The sequence below is a fragment of the Melospiza georgiana genome, chromosome 2 (assembly GCF_028018845.1).
Source record: "Melospiza georgiana isolate bMelGeo1 chromosome 2, bMelGeo1.pri, whole genome shotgun sequence".
In the NCBI taxonomy this organism is placed as follows: Eukaryota; Metazoa; Chordata; class Aves; order Passeriformes; family Passerellidae; genus Melospiza; species Melospiza georgiana.
In genome coordinates this window covers 51,670,386-51,690,800 of record NC_080431.1, presented here as the reverse complement: position 1 = coordinate 51,690,800, position 20,415 = coordinate 51,670,386, and the positions used below count along the sequence as shown (strand labels likewise).

Here is a 20,415-nt window from a genome sequence, read left to right as displayed (position 1 = left end):
ATATGCACAGGTTTACCTGTCTAACATTTTCGTGCTGGCTCGTTCTAGTTTTTCCAAAATCTGAGGAAGTTGCGTATCATCATCACAGGATCCTCCCCAGCCAAGGACACGAGCAAGGTCATTTCCAGTACCGAGGGGTAACACTCCTAACTGACACTGAAACACAACACAGGAACAAATCTACTACTGAAAACTAGAAAGAAAATACAAGTGGTTACAAATGCATGTTATTTCAATGAACACGTTAATTTCATAGCTGATGTCTAAATCCTGTAAGTCAAGTTGTGCTACTCTGCTACAACTCATCCTGTTTTTAACAGTGAAAACTTTCATAAAACAGTAACTATCGAGTTTGCTCCATACACAGAGATACAACAAAGAACCAAGTCAAGAAAAAGGTAAACACACAAAATTAAGCCTAGTCAGTCTAGGCAAGGAAAGTAAATATGCACACTTGCCTGCTTGTGCAAGCTGAGCTTATCAATTTCTGACAAGACCCAACCCACGCTTCCATCACCACCACACACAAGAATCCTGAAGTTGTCAAACTTCTGAAATAACCGCAAACTGTAGAGAAAATGCAGAGCTAGTTACATCCATTAGCAGGACAGCAGTGACATTCATTAGCAATTGTTACAAGAAAATATTGTGCACAGCATCTTTGTAATCCTTTTATTGTGGTGGGGCATGGGGATACAACCATCTATTTAATTAACCTATCTGCAGCCCATCTGTCGCTGTATATTCCCCTTATACTGACATTTCTGATAAATAACATGCCAAGTTATTCTTCAAAAAGTCCCTTCATATTGTTTTCAGGATTTTATGAGTCTGATTTATTGATTTTATTAATATTTTTTAAAAAACAAATTTAAGTGATAAAATTGCAATTGCTCCATGCTTCTCACTTCAGCCAGAAGCATAATGCACCACTGGGGATTTTTCACGAGAAGAGGGTAAGACACAATGACAGGATATGCTCCACAATATGAGTGGGCTTTTGTGGGCACAGGGCTAACTAAATGTAAGGAACATTTAAACAGTTCTTAAACAGAAGGTAATCACAACATAAGACAAATAATACAAGTATTTAATATTATATCCTTAAAGCCATATACTCTTTCACTTCCTATTGCTCTTCCTCCTGTTCTCTGGCTTTTAACACCTCCATAATACAACACTTGGACAGTACAGAAAATGAGGCCAAAAGAGACAGAAGATGCAGAAAGGTAAGAGAGGAAAAGGAAATGAGATGTGAAGAAGCAGGCAAAAGGTAAAAAATAACAGGGACTTAAACTGAAAAAAAAAAAAAGAAAAAGAGAAAAAAAATTGGAAAGTGTAAACTCTTAAAATGCTAACAACAAAGATACTTGTTTTTTTTAATGCATGTTATTTTCCAGAATATGTATAATTTTTGAACCATTTTTTAAAAGTAACATATCAAGATCACAAATTTTTGAAACATTTATATTTTTTCTAGAGAAAATAATGTCACTTGAATACCATGGGCACATACCTAGTCAGAACAAAAGAAGCAGGCATTTAAGGGGAAAAAATGTTGATACCAGAGCAATTTATCCTATCCTGAGAAAAAGGAGAAAACCCCTAGCAATACACTGTCTCATAGCATGCACCTCTGCTTTTTAGATCAACTAGAAAAAAGAAGACATCAGTGCAACCTGATGAAATACCTGCTAAGGATCTCTCCTTGGAAACTGGGAGAAGTACTTAAAAGCACCTGACAATTGCACAGAACTGTAATTTCTGTGCAAAATCAAAGTGAGCCACCTCAGCCATGGCAGAACTATATGAAGGAAGAGAACTTGCAAACATATTTTTCATACTGCCTCCTTTCAAACACTGTCTAACCAATTAAGACCAATGTTATATGCCATTATAATTACATGTAGAAAATTCCAGCTAAAAGTCACTTGGATTCACCTCAGATTATCAGGGTTATAATGAAAAGAATATTGCAACTCAGAGTTATTATGATGTGTCCATAACACAGTACTAATTATTATAATCCACAGGTGTAATCAATTGCATTATTTACACACTGCTTGAACTGAATTTTTGTGGATTTGCTCCATCTACCTTTTATCATTAAGTATAGTTCTGCATATTTAAGAGTACAAAAATTAGTGCTTCTAGTTGCTATAACTGATAGTATTAGGCCATTTAACCATATCACTACATCTGAGTGGAATTGAGTTAGGCAACAGAAATATGGGCATGAATTTAATCTTCATTAATGTGCAAAGATGATTGAGTTGTGGTCACCACTATGCAAATTTCATCACTACCTCTCCAATAATCAACCCTTAGATTCTGGGGAGAAATTCCTGGTGGTTTTAATTGTGTTCTTGCTCCAAATTCTTTGGGATGGTCATTTTCTTGACGATTTCCATATGTTGCATAAACCATATTTTGGACATACTTTTCAGGTGAAAAATTTTTCATGTACTTGTCCATTAACCACTGCAGACCCCCCGCTGACATTTGTGTTCAGAATTTTAAAAGGTACAGAGCATATTTAGACAATAGTCTTATTCTTAGCTACACACAAAAAGGTCAGAGGAATATCAGAATTATGCATGTGAAATGGAAGATAAGCACCTGAGCAACTGTGCATAAAGGCAAAATCAAAGTTCCTGTGATACAGGAAAACATCTGCACATTTATATCAGTTTTGAGCCTTATCGGTTAACAGAAGCCAAAGCTAGCCAAGAGCTTTTGGTTTTGAATTTTCAAGCTTTTCTAGAAAGAAAATGTTATCCTATAAACACAATGGAATTTATCTTGAAATTCTGTTGCCTCTTAGATTTTAATTAGGAAGTCAGAGTAGATATTGGTGATGGAATTACAGCAACAAGGGGATATAACACTATAAAGCAAGGGGAACACACCACTATACTTTGCACCTAATTCCCTTGTGGAAAGGCTTGCTCAAGGTTTCCAAGGTCATTACCCTAAGTGAGGTCCTCCGTTCATTAAATCGAAGACCTGAGCTGGATTTAACGACTGTTTGAATCGACGAAGAAACTTTACTCCCTGATTGTCTCCACTCTTTGAGTTAACAAAAACTAAAAGAGGACTGGCACAGGATGGCGGGCATGTGGCTTTCCAGAAACCTGTAAACATAGTTAGAAAGAATGAAATAAATAAGGTTTCCTAATATGAACAACACAAAAAGAAATCATGGGAAAGAGGAAGATAGGGATGAAGGACAAAAGGAGTACATTTTTTCATGCATAATGTAAATGCTAAACTGAGTATTAGTCCTGCAAGGAAAACATAATTACACAAGATTTACCAGTTCTTTTTTGGTTTATTTGTTTCTGGTATTTTCAGTGCCTAGATTTAGTAAAATCCTGAAGACAATAGTTTTACTGTTTTTCAACTGCTATTAACCTTTTAGAATACTTAAGTCTCATCTTCACAGATTATTATCACATAATTGAATATATATTTCAGTTACAAGTGATTGGTTTTCAATCTTATTTTGCTTTAACTTTGCTGGGTTGAACAGGGTCATTCATGTCTGTTTGAGCTTTTTAAGAGTACTCACAGATTTTAAAAGTCACTTGTACTCAGTTCCTCCCAGGTGAGACTTCACCTAAGAGCCTTTTTTTGAGACTGAGGTTATACTATTCAGTATAACAGAATCACTGAACAACAGAAGATCTTCAGCTGTGATTCAAAGCTTATTAAAGCCAGTGCAGATCTTAACTAATTACAGCAGGCTCTCTACAAGGTCCTTACTCAGAAGGACTAATGGACACTGTTGTCACTAACATGACCGGTCCATGGAGGTAATGGTTTCCCAGCAACGCTCCAAAATCAGACGTCACATGTACAGGTTTTGACATTTGTCTCCAGCATTATTAAAATGATTATGTTGTTTTCAATTACTAAAAAAATACTAAAGCTACAAATTAAAAAATTTCATTAAGGGATGCTAATTTAATTCCACATTATCATAATGTCTAATTTCAAATAAGGTTTGATTAATTAATTTAAATGCCAAGAAAATTAATTTCACACATTGAACGATCTTTGTAGCATGAGCAATAAATGACAGCATGATGTCTAAGACACCACAAAGCAAATAAACAGAGTGAATATATACAGCATACACAATCACTTTTACTAACTTTATGTAGCAAAATTCATTTAATTGCATTCATGGGATTGGTCTACTTTACCATTGACACAAACTATAAAATAAAAGTAGTTAAGATTTTGTGATACTTTTTTTTAAAATCCACTCTCTGCCTTGAAGTGCAGTCTCCCACTGTTGATGTGTTTGTATCCTGGACCACCAAAAAGCAGCTCTAGTTTTGAGCATTTATTAGATTTTATCTGTGTGTTGCAGGATTTTTACACTGCTTATCTTAAAAAAAAAATAAATCAGAGAAGCTATGGAAGCAATTCCTCTCTTAAGCCTGGTAAAGTAGTTGTTGAGCTGTTCAGCTAACTTATCTCTGCATAATACAAAATTATCCAAAATTTGAGAACTCACAGAATGAGTGGTATATGCTAGGCTGGCATCAGCCCACTTCATCTGAGGATTCTGATCATTCACTTGAAATGTTTCTAAGGGTCATAAGTAAAATGGAAGAAAATTTCTGCTGGGACAGCTTTAAAAACATGCCAGTTGAATAACTCTCTAAAAACCTACACAGAAAATTATACTTCTCTCTATATTTGCAGACTGCATTCACCTGCTCAGCAGAAGGATTTTAGCCTTGAATATTTGCATGGATCTCAACAGGCACTGGAATTCCAGAGGTACCACTGAACACACCACAGTACTACGTACCATCGGAGTCTATACTGTTTAGTGCTGTTGGAGGGATGATCGATACCTTACATTGGCCAAGTGGACATTTACGAGGGTACAGATCTTTACAGGCCGTGTGAACCTACAAAAGAAACAAAAAAATTATTTTCCTGAACTGTAATTTTGATACTAACTGGTATTATGTTATCTATGTAACAAAGATGGACTCATATTTAACATTTAGGTGTAGAAGGAAAAGAAGTGAGACTAGGAAAAAAACCCAAATGTTCAACCACAGAGCCTTATTACTAATTCAACAAAACATTACTTTGGAGAATTTCATCTTCAGCTACCCCTATAGGAGGTTTGAATCATCCTTTCTAAGGATGGACTTGCCCCATCCACAAGGAAGGAAGAAGCAAGCTCCCAGCATCTGTGCTGATGGAAGCAGGCTAAACAATAGCTGTGAACCTGCTTGGTCCATTGGGGCCATTCTGGAAGACAAATCGCATTAAAGTTAGCACACCTACCAAGCCACACCCATCTCCCAAAGTTGGGTTGCATAAACTCCATATTGCAAAGGTCTTTTCCACAGATATTGGAAAGAGAGGCACATGCAGAGGTGGCTGCATTTCACCTAAATATCAAGTCGCCTCTGGAGATGCCAATCATTTTCTATGGCTCATTCACAGAGCCTTGGATACCTATATGCCAGAAGCCTCAACAATAAATAAACTGCTAACTTGCATAAGAAACCCATATTTTTAGACAAGTTGATACAATTAAGAGAAAACTATATATTAGGGAAACAGCAGTAGTGAGTTAGAGAATTTCAATCAGCAACATACAGATTGCCCTGAAGAAGAGAAAGTAAAGATTTTGCACTAATAAATACGTTACTACATTAATAAATATGACTATAATATATTATTAAAATACAAACAGAGCAATATCTACAATAAAAAATACAAGGAAGTAACATGATTATTAGGCATAAGGAACAGGCACCTGAACATTGAGTTAACAGCTAGAAGAAAGCAGAGAAAACACATTGGAGATGACAACACCTATTAAAGAAAAACTGCATCTGTGGGTGTATTTAAAATTGATTGTGCAAGTAGGACAGTCATCAGAAATTCTAAATGCTACAGAGAGATCTGAGTTTGCAGAAGATTCCTGCTACTACTTAATCCAAAAGCAGGTTGTGGAACAACAGAGCAAAAATAATGGCAAGCAGTAAAGCTGTCAGACAGTGAGATGCTTGGATGTGGCTCAGCACACCTACCATAGCTTTACACCAAAGGCACTTCCAATCCTGCAGGCGTAGAACACTGCCACAAGTCTTGTCACAGACGGCGCATTTGGCACTGACGGGCAGGTTTCCTTCTAACCACTGATGAGGCATCGCTATCTGTGGAGAACGAGGCATTAGAGTTAAGGACCCAGAAAGAGAAATTAAAGGCTTTTGTCTCTCAAATACAGGTGGATTTAAACTATTTCTCAGAGCTGTATCCTTTCATCAAAGAAGCAGGTATGCTGGTCAGACAGGATAAGGGACACTTGATGCTCAGAAGGCAACTGCAATGAATGGACCACTCTGGTGTTCCACATGCTAGGTAGAAAACATGACACCTGAAGAAGGGAGACCTGTCTCACTCATGGTAGCAATAAACCATAACACAATGGGGCAGTTAAGTCCAGAGACTGCCATACAAACAAGTTCCCACTCTGTTATGTTGACTACATGACACAAACCAATTAAAAATACCTAAAATTCATTAAAATAGGCAGGACAGCAGAATTCTTCTGTCGCTTCACTTACCCACTCACCATGGCTGGTAAGTCATGGCTCTCTAAAGCAGTCCCAAATGCAGTGCAAAGCTTTACTCAGTGCACTCTTTGTCCCATTAATACCATGGGCAACTCAGGACACTCACGTGTTCAACTTAGTATCAGCCTTCTAAGAAGAAGCTTCACACCAGTGGTCCATACACAGCTGTGTTTGTAAAAATAGTCCATTTATCACAATCAACCTCTCAAAGGCTTTTGTTGTTTCTCCTGCTAATTTTAAAATTCCTGCTTTCATCACCAAAATCCCCTCCCAGTTCAGTGAATTCCAAATGGGTCTCCTGGGAAACTGCTCCAGGGAAAGAGGACAAAAAATACATTCCCAAAACAGCATGGTAACAGTGCAAAATACCACCTTTGCTTAAGAGCAGTAGGAACTTCTGGGAGCAATTCTCCAGCTGCAGAGTTTCTCTACATGTGGCCTTTAAAACCTTGTCATACATCTGCAATCTAGGGCCCACAGTTGCTAGACTTGTCTTGTGAGATAGGAATGCAACTTTTGCTCTAAATACCACGTTAATCTTTGAACAGTGTTCAGGAAAATAGCCACCTACCATTTACTTCAATGGGTCACATAGGAATATTTCTGTGGTTGGGCTTTTTTTGTTTTTCCTAAAGAAGAAACAGCTTTGGAAAATACTATAAATATGAATAGTACTTACACCATCTTCATCTTCAATGATGTCTTTTCCAATTGAGGCTAATGTAGTCCATTTGCAGTTATTTGTTGCTCGGACAGCACATCTTTTATGTGCTTTAAACTTACACACTGCAAGACACAGATAAACACATATATCCTGTGTTATTTGCTGTATTTTAGTGATACACACCTTTCAAAAAATTAAACATGGATATCCCATAAAATAGCCAAGTACATATCACTTAGCATTGCACACATGACAGAAAACAATTAAAAGAAAATTCAGTTCATAATCACTCCAGCTTTAACTCTCTAAACCAGGTTTAACTGCTTAGCTATAGCCCATGCTAAATGTGCCCTGAAACTCACACTGGTCCCCATTTTTTCAGGTACATGGTACCATATATCTTTAACTATGGGTTTGTCTTTTCCATTTCTCCAGTAACATGACTCAAATATCTGACTTAAATTTTCAGGAAGTCATGGGAGACTGTTTTACAAAAGTATTTTGAATCAGGAGCTCTGTTTCTTTGCTCAAAAGATGCATTTGGGGCACCATGCTGGGCCAATTTTTCTCAGAACATGAGAAAATGAAGGGTTTATGTGGTGATATTTTTATTCAGGATATTGGGGATTACAAAATTTTCCAAGAGCCTATATCACAGCAGGAAGAACCTTACTTTTTACTGCATTCTTTATTAAAAGCCTGCTAATTGGAATATCCAGCACAAGTGTGTAATTAGGCAGACATTCTGACACCCTAACAACTATTTGAATTTTGTTCAACTCAATTAATATGCCTAGCTAATGATACCATATTAGATGAAACAGACTGACGCACCCAAACCATGGGTATTTCTTCTACTGGAAGTGCATGATGTAATTCTATTTGGAGTGCATTATAAAAATTATTTTGGCAAAGACCATTAAAGGTTTATGAGAACTAGCCAGTAGATCAGAAGTAGTAGTCTCTTTTCAAACAAATATTTGACAGGAAATTATCAAGGCTTTGGCCCATCGCTTATCTACCATTAAAAAACATTAAGCTATGGTACAAAATGTCTTGTGAATAATAAATTTTCCATTTTAATTCTACTGATCCATTGCCAGATCAATTTAAAAAGTGAATTGAGACTATGTAAGCAACATCTGAGTTTGAGACCAATCCTCACTGTTCTGGGAGATGTGTGAAAGTAAGTGCTCAGCTCTCACTTTCTTACTTTCTAGAAAGAAAGAGAAGGAAAGAAAACAAAGAAGTTTCACTGCTTGTATAGTAACTCCCCCAGTCATTTCAAAAAGCAGCATTCATATAATCATAGAAATATTTGGGTTGAAAGAGACATTTAAAGATCAGTTAGTTCCTGCTGTAGACTGTGACATCTTTTATTAGACCAGGTTGCTCAGCACTCCATCCAGCCTGGTCTTGGGGTGCTGAGGTCAGAGATGGAGTGCTCATGATTTCTCTGGACAATCAGTGTCTCACCATCATCACAGTAAAGAATTTTTCCTACTATCTAATCTCAACCTATACTCAGTTTGAAGCCATTTCCCCTTGTCCTGTCCCTACATGTCATTGTAAAAAGTCTCTCTCCATCTTTCTTGCAGGCTCCCTCCAGGTACTGGAAGGCTGCAATTACATCACTTTAAAGCCTTCTTTTTTCCAGGCTGAACAATCCCAACTCTCTCAGCCTTCTGATCATCTCCACAGTACTCCTATGGACTCACTCAAATAGTTCAATGATCCCCAACCTAAGAAAGGTACGGATTTGTTGGAGCAAGACCAACACAGACTCAAAGCATTCAAATACCCCATAACTGTCAACTAACAGGGTTGGTTCACTTTTCCTAAACAGCTCAGTATCACATTGTATGTTTGCCAACCTGAGCTGGTTCCAAACATCTAATTAAGCCAGCTCCCAAAGAAGCACAGAAATAAAGGCTGTATTTTCAAGTGATGGACCATGAGCAGTTTTCACCATTTGCATGTTTCAGAGAAGGTATGCCACTGAATTCAGCTCCTTACTCATAAATGATAAGCACTTGCTGTGTCACACAGATCAAAATACAACAGATCAGGCATGAGGGGGAATAGAAAATTACAAATTACAAAGTAATAGAATGTTCGAACCCTACTGAGCTATGATTGAACTTGATCTTAGGAATCCAGCTTCTTTTTCAATAAGGCAAAGACAAAATCAATCCCAGGCTCTGAAGAGCTGCAGCAAGCCACCCTATACATGGCAAATGACAAGTAATGCTTGCTTCGTAAGTACTACAAATAACCTACCAACCAAATTTCAGATCAGACTCTTTGGGTCATACCCCCTACAATCTCAGTATCATGAAACAAAAGTTTATGTTAGTCTAAACATTAAATATTACCAACAACAATAAACTTAAGACACAGATGCAACTTGCAGGCAAAGAAAAGAGAACTTTGAATCCAACCTCAATATCAGTTACCACTATGACCTAACTTTTTTTGTCTCAGATTACACTGAATCCCATTCATGAATCAGTCTGATACCTGAAATCTTTTGAAAAATATGCAGACATATGGCTAGACATCAACTGCCATTATTTTGCCAATGAAAGCTAAAATATAAGAAAAATTAAGTTACTCAGGAAGCTTAACATTGCAATATAGTTTCTGAATGCAGCTGTGCAGTTGTTGGTTGTACGACCCTGCACTTTTAGAGAACAGGACCTTCAGTCACTGCATGTAATGGATGGTTCTCAATAAGTATAGAGTTGTGCCATACTCTGCTTCATAATAATTTTTAACAGGTACTTGCCTTACTGACCGAAAGCTACTGTAATATTGCTTTTCAGCCACCAATATTAATTTCTTCCCGGCCTTTAAAAATAATAGTAATAGTAATAGTAGTAGTAATAATAATAATAATAATAATAATAATAATAATAATAATAATAATAATAATAATAATAATAAGAAGAAGAAGAAGAAGAAGAAGAAGAAGAAGAAGAAGAAGAAGAAGAAGACTAAGAAGAAGTTGTTGTTGTTTTCGTTGTGCCCAGTACTACTACTACTACAATTAACACTTTTTTTCAATATTGTATATCTTCAAACCATCAGGGACTTCAGAACAGCTTCAACTGATTTTTGCAGCGATAGAAAACAGCATTTCCCTGATACAGGTTGCTGGTTCTAAAGAATGCACAACTACTGATTTGATCAAAAATCTTATTTAAATGTTTTCCCTGGCATCACAGAAGGGTATATGTGATATAAAGTCACAGAACTGCTTTCTACTACTCCTTCATTCTTTAACAACAAAGATCCCTTCCCTTTCTTGCCACTTCATTCACTATTCACTCTCCAGACTGTGCAGAAAATATGGTAAAAGTATCAGAGGCAATGACTGTGCAAGTAGTGCCCATACAATTCCCTGGGCAATGGGTAAGAACAACAGGGTTTTGTGGGTAAAACCCCACAATCATAATGGAAAGAGACAAAGTGCACAAAGTGCATTTGCAGAGGTAATTTAATCCCAGCATTTTCTTACTGATTGACTTCATCATCCAAAAGTGTTCTTACAACATTGTGCGATTCATCACAGGAGAATGCAGTTTAAGAGAGAGGTTTCTCCCACTTATTAGCTATACTTGATATTCAACAATCAAGAGCCTGTCATGATAAACAAAATGCTACATGAAAAAATAAATTTCTGAGAACAATCATAAACGCAGTATTCCACTGGCAATGACTTAGATAGAAACGCAGTACTGATGCAGAGTAACTGAGGTTATAGAGCTCTGGAAGAGTTTCTGCAGATAATGATATATCATCCTTTAAGCTTCTTTGCCTAAACATTCCATATTGAAGCTAAACTCTGAGGAGTATAAAAACTAAAACCCTTTCTTGATTCAGCTGATTTGGAATAATTCCTAAAGCAAGGCACAGAAACCATAATTACTGTGTCCTAGTAAAGACTGGATGAACACTGCAGAGATCAGTTCTCTAGCTAGAGCAACACAACACAGAGACAACATTGGAAAAGTAGATTATCTTTTGAGAAGACAAGAGAAAGAACCTGTTGGAAGAACAGCATGGCATCTCAAAGGAGAATCTAATTAATTTTTTTAGAAGTCAATTGCTTGTTGAGCAGCAGCAAGAATGAAGCCTGGTTTGTTATAACTTACATCTTCAGATTGATATACATATCCGTTCTTTGACATCTAAAAAGGCACAAGTTCACACTAGTCTTTTACCTAGCAAAGGTATTAACCCACCATCTTTTTCTACACTGGTTTCCACAAGTCTTAGAGTGTTTTCAGGGTGGCCTGCAATTAATTTGGCCAACATTTGCTGCTGGGATGGAAGGTGAGCTGAAGAAAAAGTCACCCATCACCTCCAAAAGAAATGTGGCTTGATTTGTGGTCAGACTTTAAAAAAAGCAGTTGTGCGTGAAAACAGCAATTTTAAGATAATAAAATATTACAGCAATATTAAGATAATAAAATATTACAAATAAACTATCAAAAGCTGCAAGATATCGGCAATGGGGCTTATTTTTACCTATAGTTAAGAATCAGACCCCAAGAATCAGACCCCAAAGACTCTAAGCTACTTTCAAGACAACTTGGTGTGCCAGTAACCCAACCCACTAACAGGAGGAAGAGCTCGATTATCTCTTGAAAGACCTCTCATGCTTTTCAATACAAGGCATTATAGAGTAGCCTGGGATCAATGATCACACAAATAATTGACTTTTGTATACATATAAATGGATTCCCAGTATAAAGCAGTGCTGAAAAGCCAGGCATGAATATTTAAACAGGTTTTTTAAATTATGTAATGGGGAAAAGCAGCACAGAACAAGTCTGGGGAATGTTAAGACTCCAAACTTTCCAGATTGTCCTCTCAAATTACAGACTGCTAATACAGGTAAGTTACAGAAAAAAGTAGATGATTAAATGCATTAGAAGTGTACACAGCAGAAGCAAGTATCAAACAAAAATACATTTTTAGATGAAGAAATTAAGGATGATTTGTTTTAACATGTACACATAATTGCAGAGAAAGTATAAAGTATTACAGTAAAAGACTCAAATGTCAAATGATTTAGATTAGATATATAACTAAAGATCTTATTTTATTTAAAAAAGAAGAAAATAGATATAAAATAGAAGCTAAGAAGTTAGAGGAGGTAGACTTATTAAGAGACAAAAGAATATCACAGTATCTACATATAAAACATTCCAGATCATACTTGATTATGAAACTGTGGAACAGCAAAAGGAAATCCAAGTCACTTTCACAAGCTACTTTTAAAAACTGACATCATAAATGTGGATAAATGTAGCATTAGTTAGTCATTAGTTATACAGAAAGGTGGCAAGCTCCAAATCTGGAAATTATGGGAACTTCCCTAATGTAAAGTTAATGCCAACACCCTGTATATTAAAAATATATTTAGATGCAAAATTAGACACTGAAAAAACATAAAACAGCAAGCTACATACATTAACATTGACAATTTTCAATAAATTACCCTTTTAAAGTAGCTATAATATTAACTTTGGAATGGATAAATTCTTTATGAAAGTCATTCCTTTCCTTTGCCTGAGCAAACATAACTATATTTGTACACAGAGGCAATACAACTGCATTTTAGTTAAGCACATGATACTTCCATCTGTCAATATCGGACATTGAGAATATCATAATTGCCTTTAAACTATCCAAAGGACTTATTCACAGTGGGAAACATACACCAGAGAGGCTGGAAGTAACCATGATACTTCTAATTTCTACAAAACAGGTTTGTCCTGTTCCTTGGCAACTGCACCATTAGTTACATTAAAAGCATGGACAATTTAGGACAATGGGTTAATGTTCCCTTTGTAAGATTTCCTTAATACCTATTATCCTCAAGTATTATAACAGCATCAATAACAGAAATGCACTTGCTGTTGGGTTACATACATCCAAAGAAATCAAATTATCAATGGTGTAACTGTAACTCTTTTCTGGGTAGTCAGCTATTTTAGTAATTAAATATCTCTACATCTCATATATCTCATAGGGTCACACAGATGCTTTATTTTCTCCTGTCTCCTAACACAAGCAGACTTGTTACACTTTTCCACAGAACTTGTAGGAATTAAAAAATAAGCTGTTTCAGGCATATTGTAATCATTTGTTAATTAAATATAATTTCTAGCTAAATGCTTAAGTTTTAGCCACACTTCCTTTTTCTTTGTGCTGGATTTTCCCTGTTGAACCATCAAATGCAGTCATCTACATCTCTACCCCCTCACAGCATGAGAGAATTTTTAAAGCTGTAAATCAGTGCGTACTGCAGGATCAGGCAGCAGCAACAGAGAAAACAAGAACTGGAGGGCAAAGGGTCATAACACTTTGTTCAGTGTTAAGAATGCTTTTAGACTTGGGGCAGAAAATACCATCACAATTTTTTTTTCAGAGAAATGCTGATTCTGCAAACCAGTAAGTCTATTTGGTTCCACATTTTTGATGTGCAAATCAGATAAATCCTTTTCTTGTGAACCCTCCACCCTGTACACTCCAGCTGCTGCAACAAAGAGAAGTGTTCTATTCTGAACACTGAAAAAGGCACCTGGAGCAACAGGAAGGTGAGGCAGATCATTAGCAGTCCCTCTGCCTGGAAGAGGGTCACTCTCATGTAGAGTTTTCTCCCTACAGGCTCTTTTGTTACTCATTTTCATGATCATTACTCATGCTGAACTTGCAGCCATCTGTCTACACACATAGCATGATAACCAAGGCAAGCAATCATTGTTTTACCTTCACAAGACAGGCCGTGAGAAGTGACTCCAGAGAGGCTCTCTCTGCACACGTTACAGAAGGTGGGTCGGGCGTGGGAGCAGGCGTACCAGTTATGCATCCCTGAGAAATGTTCCACATTAAACTGTGCGGTCTAGTAAAGGAGAAGTTAAGACAAATTTGCAAGTACAGAACACAGCTACGGTGACTGACATTACGCACGGTTCCATATTACAGGGGATGACAGCGAAATGCTCCCCCAAAAGGATTTTCCAAAGGGTCTTTAGCCTGCTCTCCCTCCAAAATTCTAAATCCAAGTGTGATAATAAGCTCTCATTTTGTGAAGTTCTTAAGGTAAAGCTTCACTCTGACATTGGACATGCTTTTCACACTACTCCAGTTCCATATTCTGCTTGATCTGTTGAGTCAGAACAGGTTGCACCAAGAGGGATGTCAGCTTACCTCATAGTGTTCTCTGGACTGAACGGACTTCAGAGAGCTTATCCAGTCCTCCATTTCTTTTCTGTTCTCAGCGCACAATATTAGCCTCCTAAATGGAGTGATTATCTGCAAAAGATAACACATCCTGATTAATCCAGACAGTAAATATCACGACAGGCTATGATATCTAAGTACTCTTCCCTGTGAGATGATGCAAAAGGATGACACACCCTATAAGGCAAGACCCTAAACATTAAAAATATTTTCTTTAATGCACTACCAGCAACAAAAGAGTTTGCTTTTCCTTGTACAGTTCCCAAGTTTCAAATCAGGCTTTGGTACAGGTCTCTGTAGTCTACATTGATCATTACCCATTCTCAGCTCTTTGTCTATGCACTGAGTTTCAAATGCCCAAATGGCAGGCACTGAAATGCTAAAACAGCCATTCTGTAAATTACTATTTGACTAAGACTGCAATCCTATTTCATAACTGCATCATAGCAACTGCAAGGTCCATTCCAATTGCTAGAGACAAAAACATATCAAAATCAAATGCCTGGAAGTCTTAAACAACCACAAAAGCTGTCATCATATTTCACTATCTTGTACATTGACAATATATTTACACAAATTTATACACACAAAAATTTAAAACAGCACTTTTATATCCAACTATAGCAACTCAATATAAGAACACATACAAATCTTTATAAAAAGGCACAAAGAACAAAAGCAAACAGTTGAAATCATATCCCACTAGGACAAATGAATGAATTTTTGGAACAAGTTGATGCTGGGAATTTTTCAGAGTTGGATTCTGGAAATCTGAAAATACTGTACCAAGGAGGTTCAGAGTACAAGCTGCTCTCCCCTCTCCCTAAACAGTAGAAAAAATAATCAAAATAACAGGAAGGCAGCAGAAACTATCAGCTAACTCCCACTGAAATTATTTTGAGCACTGCATTAAAATAGACAAAGCAGTTACTTACATGGCAAAGAATTTAAAACAAGTACAAGAAAATAAGGAAAGTTATTTGTTTTGTTGTAGAAAGTCTGAAAAATAAAATTAAATTCTTTATCAGTATTATGCATTAATCTGTTTCATACTATGTACCACCAACACTTGCAAATTAAATAAAACAGAGAAGGAACCACAAAAAATGGGAATTCTGAGTATTCTTTCAAATGCTACAAGCTAGGCATTACAACATTTGCACAATATCAGTAAGCATTTATCTGCAGCTGCAGTTACTTACCCAGTCCCTGCCGTAAATTGTCTCTAGCCTTGATTTGTCCTATCCACTCCTTCATTAAACTGAGCTGCACTTTAACATCGCTCAGAGGCGACGTAACTGAAGTGCAGCAGGCTGCAAGTCACATGGAGGGGAGGCTTGCCTTTTTTTTTTTTTTTTATGTACTCACTTCACATGGAAGGGAATAGTTTCTTTGTTTTCTGTTTTCTTCAATCTTGCTTAAGCTATTTAATAAGGTTTATTAGCAGGTCTCCATGGCTTTTCCTAAAGAACAGTTTATGCAAAGAGCAATGCTTCTCTCATTAGTTTGGAGCCAAACAGACGCTTTATTACTTCAAAATGTTTTTCTAGGCCAGGTCATCCAATGAAGCCAAGAAAAGTCATTAAATCATAATATAACCCTGGCTCCAACAACAATCAGCATTTTGCTGACATTTCCAGGTTTCAGTAGACACAGAAATCTTATTTGGGCAAATACAAGCCACAGATTATTTCCTATTATATGGCATGAGATTATAACACAGATTAAATAATGACAAATCCACCCAAGACTCGGCACATTATGTCCACCCTGCTGCCACAGTTGTTACTGATTCTGGCCAGTAACTAGACATTGTGAAATGCCATCAAGCAACAACAGCTGCATTTATTGCTGAAAACGCCTGACTAACCTTGATCTTTTCAAATAATACTTAGATATATATTACTCCTATCTTCAATAGTACAGGTCACAATCCACTGAGCATCCCTCCCCCCTTCCCCCACTCTGAAATTAAGGCCCTGGTTCAGTTGTTCACACTTAGTTACCCAGTGCCAATGAAGACACCCTTTGGTACCAAAGGTTTTGGCAGGGGAGGGGTAAGTATGATAGAGGACCAGAACAGTAGCTATAAATAACTGAGGTGGGACACCAAACTTCCTCTCAAAATGCCCTGCACACCCATTTATTGGCAATCGAACCACATCACCAAACACTGCTAACCAATGCATGTAAACACATCAGAAATTCATATATTCCAGCTTCTTACTAAAATCAGAGTGCAAAAAACTTAATTAAGTTAACAGCATTGCAACAGTCTAACAGCTCAACAGGATACTGTCAATCACATGAATATAGCATCAATTATTATTGCTACAAAAATAAAGTGAGAAGTGTAAATATTTGTGGGAACATGTACATATTTTTAAATACAGTTAAACTACATAGGTAGATAGTAACATGAAAAAAGACGAAATGCACTATATGCAAGAAGTATCAACAATGCTTGAAAAATTTTTAATCATATAAAATAAAATAAAATAGGAACTAAGAAGCCTGTTTAGCCTCTCATCTATTTCAGTCAACAAAGTCATGGAGAAAATGTAGTCTCATTATTTTTTAGATATTTCATGTAACATAGGAACTCAGGGAGCCAAGGAAACTGTTAGCAAACAACAAGTGTTTTTCCCTAAATGCAAAGCATTCTTTAGACTTGGAAAGTATTTCTAAAGGATGCTGACGAGACAAAAAGTAAAAATGCCCAAAAAGGCATTTGAAAAATTCATCACAAATAAATGCATCATATACTATAAAGGACAATATCTGAAATCTTCAACTTATCAGGTCTTCAAAAGTCCAGCCATGAGTCAATGTTGGGAAGTGACTCAAGGGTAAGAATCACTGTATGGTCACCAGTTACGCATCTCTGTTCTGCTGTTTCTACTTCATTCTTTAGTATCTGCTACTGTTGTTATTATTATACTTTAATTCCACTTGGTTCCATGAGCTTTACACTAACACAGTATAGCTTTTCTTGTTTATCCTAAATTGAGATTGACTTCCTAAATCTTCTTATTTGCATTTATACAGATGGCATGCTTTCTTCTGAATGCTTACACAATGCTATGATTAACTAAATGGGATGTTTGAAGTTCATTCACTAAAAACAACAATCTGTATAAAGACATAATCAAAATTAAATGAATGCAACTGAGCTCAAAACAATTTTCCTGCCACGTAAATTTGAATTTAACTAGTAATTTTATCTCATTGCATGTATTCATATTGAGAGTCCTGTATATGCTCTTCTACTGACCTAAGTCAGCACCTTTTCTTCAATTACATATCATGTTTTTGATCTTTACTGCACCAAATATCACTATTTGTATATTGCTCTGAATATGCTGGACTCTCAACAGAAAGAAAGAGAAAAAGAGAGAGGAAGGAAAAGGAAAAGGAAAAGGAAAAGGAAAAGGAAAAGGAAAAGGAAAAGGAAAAGGAAAAGGAAAAGGAAAAGGAAAAGGAAAAGGAAAAGGAAAAGGAAAAGGAAAAGGAAAAGGAAAAGGAAAAGGAAAAGGAAAAGGAAAAGGAAAAGGAAAAGGAAAAGGAAAGAGCTCTATAACACAATGCAAAGGAAGTGTTACAGGAACCACTGGGAGACCACTGAGGTAACATAAGAATAAGGTGCCTACAGTTCACCTGCTGACAAAGCAGGAGACAAATCTCAAAAGATGAAGACAGTCAAAAGGTCTTAAAAATAAATAAGATTACCTTCCTTTGAAACTTTTCCCCATTGTCAAGTAGCCAAGAAGTCACTGCTGATTTTGGAAAAGACAATTACCAAGAGCAGATACTGCAGTATATTGGAAAGTAATAAAATAGAGGTAGTTGGAATAAAAAACACCTTTAATGCAGCAGGCATTGGGAAGAGTGAGCATGTACAGTCTTAAAATTTGAAGACAATCAACACAAACCCTAAAAAATCCCAGGAAATAAACAATGTCTGAATGGGAAGTAAAACTACCCATTACTGCAATAATGTTCTTGTTCTGTTCAGAAAAGTAGGGGGATTTTTTTGAATGGGAAATGAGGGAGAGAACAAGAGATCACTGTTCACTCTGCTACTGCAGAAGTCTTGCCTTAAGGTGGGATTTTCACACCAACACTACCATAATTTGGCTTCTAAAAATATACATGTACTCATATATATGTACATACACATCTTGAAATTACTTGGATGACATTTCTACAATCAAGTTTGGGACCACTCCTACAACTTTTCTTTCAGACAACACTTATTAGGAACAAGCTTAACATCTTGAAAGGAAATAAAATTGTCATCAAATTCAGAGTAAATTTGAAAGTCCTTTCTTCTTTCAGTAGGCCTAACCTAACCAGTAACATTGTACATACCTTCAGCCCAGTGGGTTTAGACTTACAATCTATAAAATAAAATCACAGAGAGTTTAATTAAAGCCTATTGCCTAATTTTTATTCTATTTTTTTTTTACTATCAGCAATATATAAGAAAATAGAGTTCCCAAAGCTTGTTGGCTCCAGTTCTGGCTTCTTTTACTAATTCAAAATGAAGACACAGTGTTTGCTAATCAAGAGAACAGTGCTCTATACCTAAGTAGCTACAAAGCAGCTCCTGTAAAGCATTCTGCTTCCTGCAACATGATATTTGCATTAAGGCACCTTCTGCCACTCTGAACTATTATCAGACATTACACTAATAGCACTTTGTATGGCTGATCTTGAATTAAATTACTAATGTAGAAATGTCACATTGAATCTGAAAGGGGTGGGGAAATGGTTTTCCTGTTCTCTGGACAGATACTTTTAAAATCTCTTTCGGAAATAATAAAGAGAGGATGATACAGAGAAAGCACCCCAACTCTCTTCTTAGGGACTATATTCAACGCTTGGGGCAGGAGTGTAACATTAAATGCTTCCTAACTTCTCTGTGCTTATAGATGTTGGTGAGTCAGTACAGGCAAATACTAGGGCAACATGCTCTGGGTCTCTTGCTTTTCCATTCCCCTTTTCTCCATTCCCCCGTTCTTGTACAGGTGGGTCTGTATGAGTGTGGCAGGTGAAGGCACTTCTACCAATGGTAGAAGTTGACTGCTGGAGTCATTGATGCTCCCACACCTTCCAGAACTTGTCTGCAAAAATCACAGTGATAACAGTTGCACGTCTTTCTAGAGTATTCATAACGTCTTGGTTTCTGGATACTAAATAAATTAGAACAGTACTGTCCCTGTTAAAGGTGCAGTTAGTTGGTGCTTTATGGTGAAATGTCACTGTTATTTTTGAGGATGAGTCAGGCCAGACAAAAGTATAAATTACAAAGACAGGGGAGGAGTTAAAAGCAAGGTGGGTAATAAATGGTTATTACATTTGCCTGACTACAATACAGAATTTATAATCAGAACAATTAGCTCTGTCTTCTCCACGAAAATGTTGCTTCCCTCTTTTTCCTGGCCTTCTCCTATTTCACTGTTCCCAAGCTCACAAATATGGATGTAATGTGCGGTTTTGGCTCCCACAGTAAAAACTCTTGGGAGGAAAAAGAAAAGGCTTAGTCCCACACAGCATCTCTTACAGCAACACAACACCAGAACAAGCAAGCTTAGCTAAAAGACAGGACAAAAATGGTTACATCATTGAAAAAGGTAAAGGGACTTCATTTTGCAATAGAATCCAGCCTGGGTAATTTAGGTGGCTTATCTTACACCACTCTGAGCAAAAATGGAGTATAACCCAGAATACAATCAGGCACATGGACAAGAAAGCAGTTGGGAATAGTCAGCATGGATTCATTCACCAAGGGGAAGTCATGTTTTTGTAACCTGTGATGAAACAACTGGCCTGGTAGATAAGGAGACAAAGGTGGATACTGTTCACCTTGCCTTC

The 20,415-nt window shown here is 36.7% G+C and overlaps 1 protein-coding gene across 5 annotated transcripts in view; it reads right to left on the bottom strand.

Moving 5' to 3' along the window:
- DGKH (diacylglycerol kinase eta) overlaps positions 1-20,415 on the bottom strand; it is a 150,182-nt gene that overhangs the window by 36,847 nt on the left and 92,920 nt on the right. For 2 of the 5 annotated variants that reach the window (XM_058018735.1, XM_058018734.1), the window contains exons 5-12: positions 14,506-14,610; positions 14,065-14,197; positions 7,297-7,403; positions 6,072-6,197; positions 4,826-4,928; positions 2,972-3,134; positions 459-567; positions 17-156 (exon numbers count right to left, since the gene is read on the bottom strand). In XM_058018735.1, coding sequence (XP_057874718.1) covers positions 17-156; positions 459-567; positions 2,972-3,134; positions 4,826-4,928; positions 6,072-6,197; positions 7,297-7,403; positions 14,065-14,197; positions 14,506-14,610 — 986 coding nt within the window. Of the gene's footprint in view, positions 1-16; positions 157-458; positions 568-2,971; positions 3,135-4,825; positions 4,929-6,071; positions 6,198-7,296; positions 7,404-14,064; positions 14,198-14,505; positions 14,611-15,740; positions 15,803-20,415 lie in introns of those variants that run through there. The other 3 variants (XM_058018736.1, XM_058018737.1, XM_058018738.1) reach the window with 3 other exon arrangements.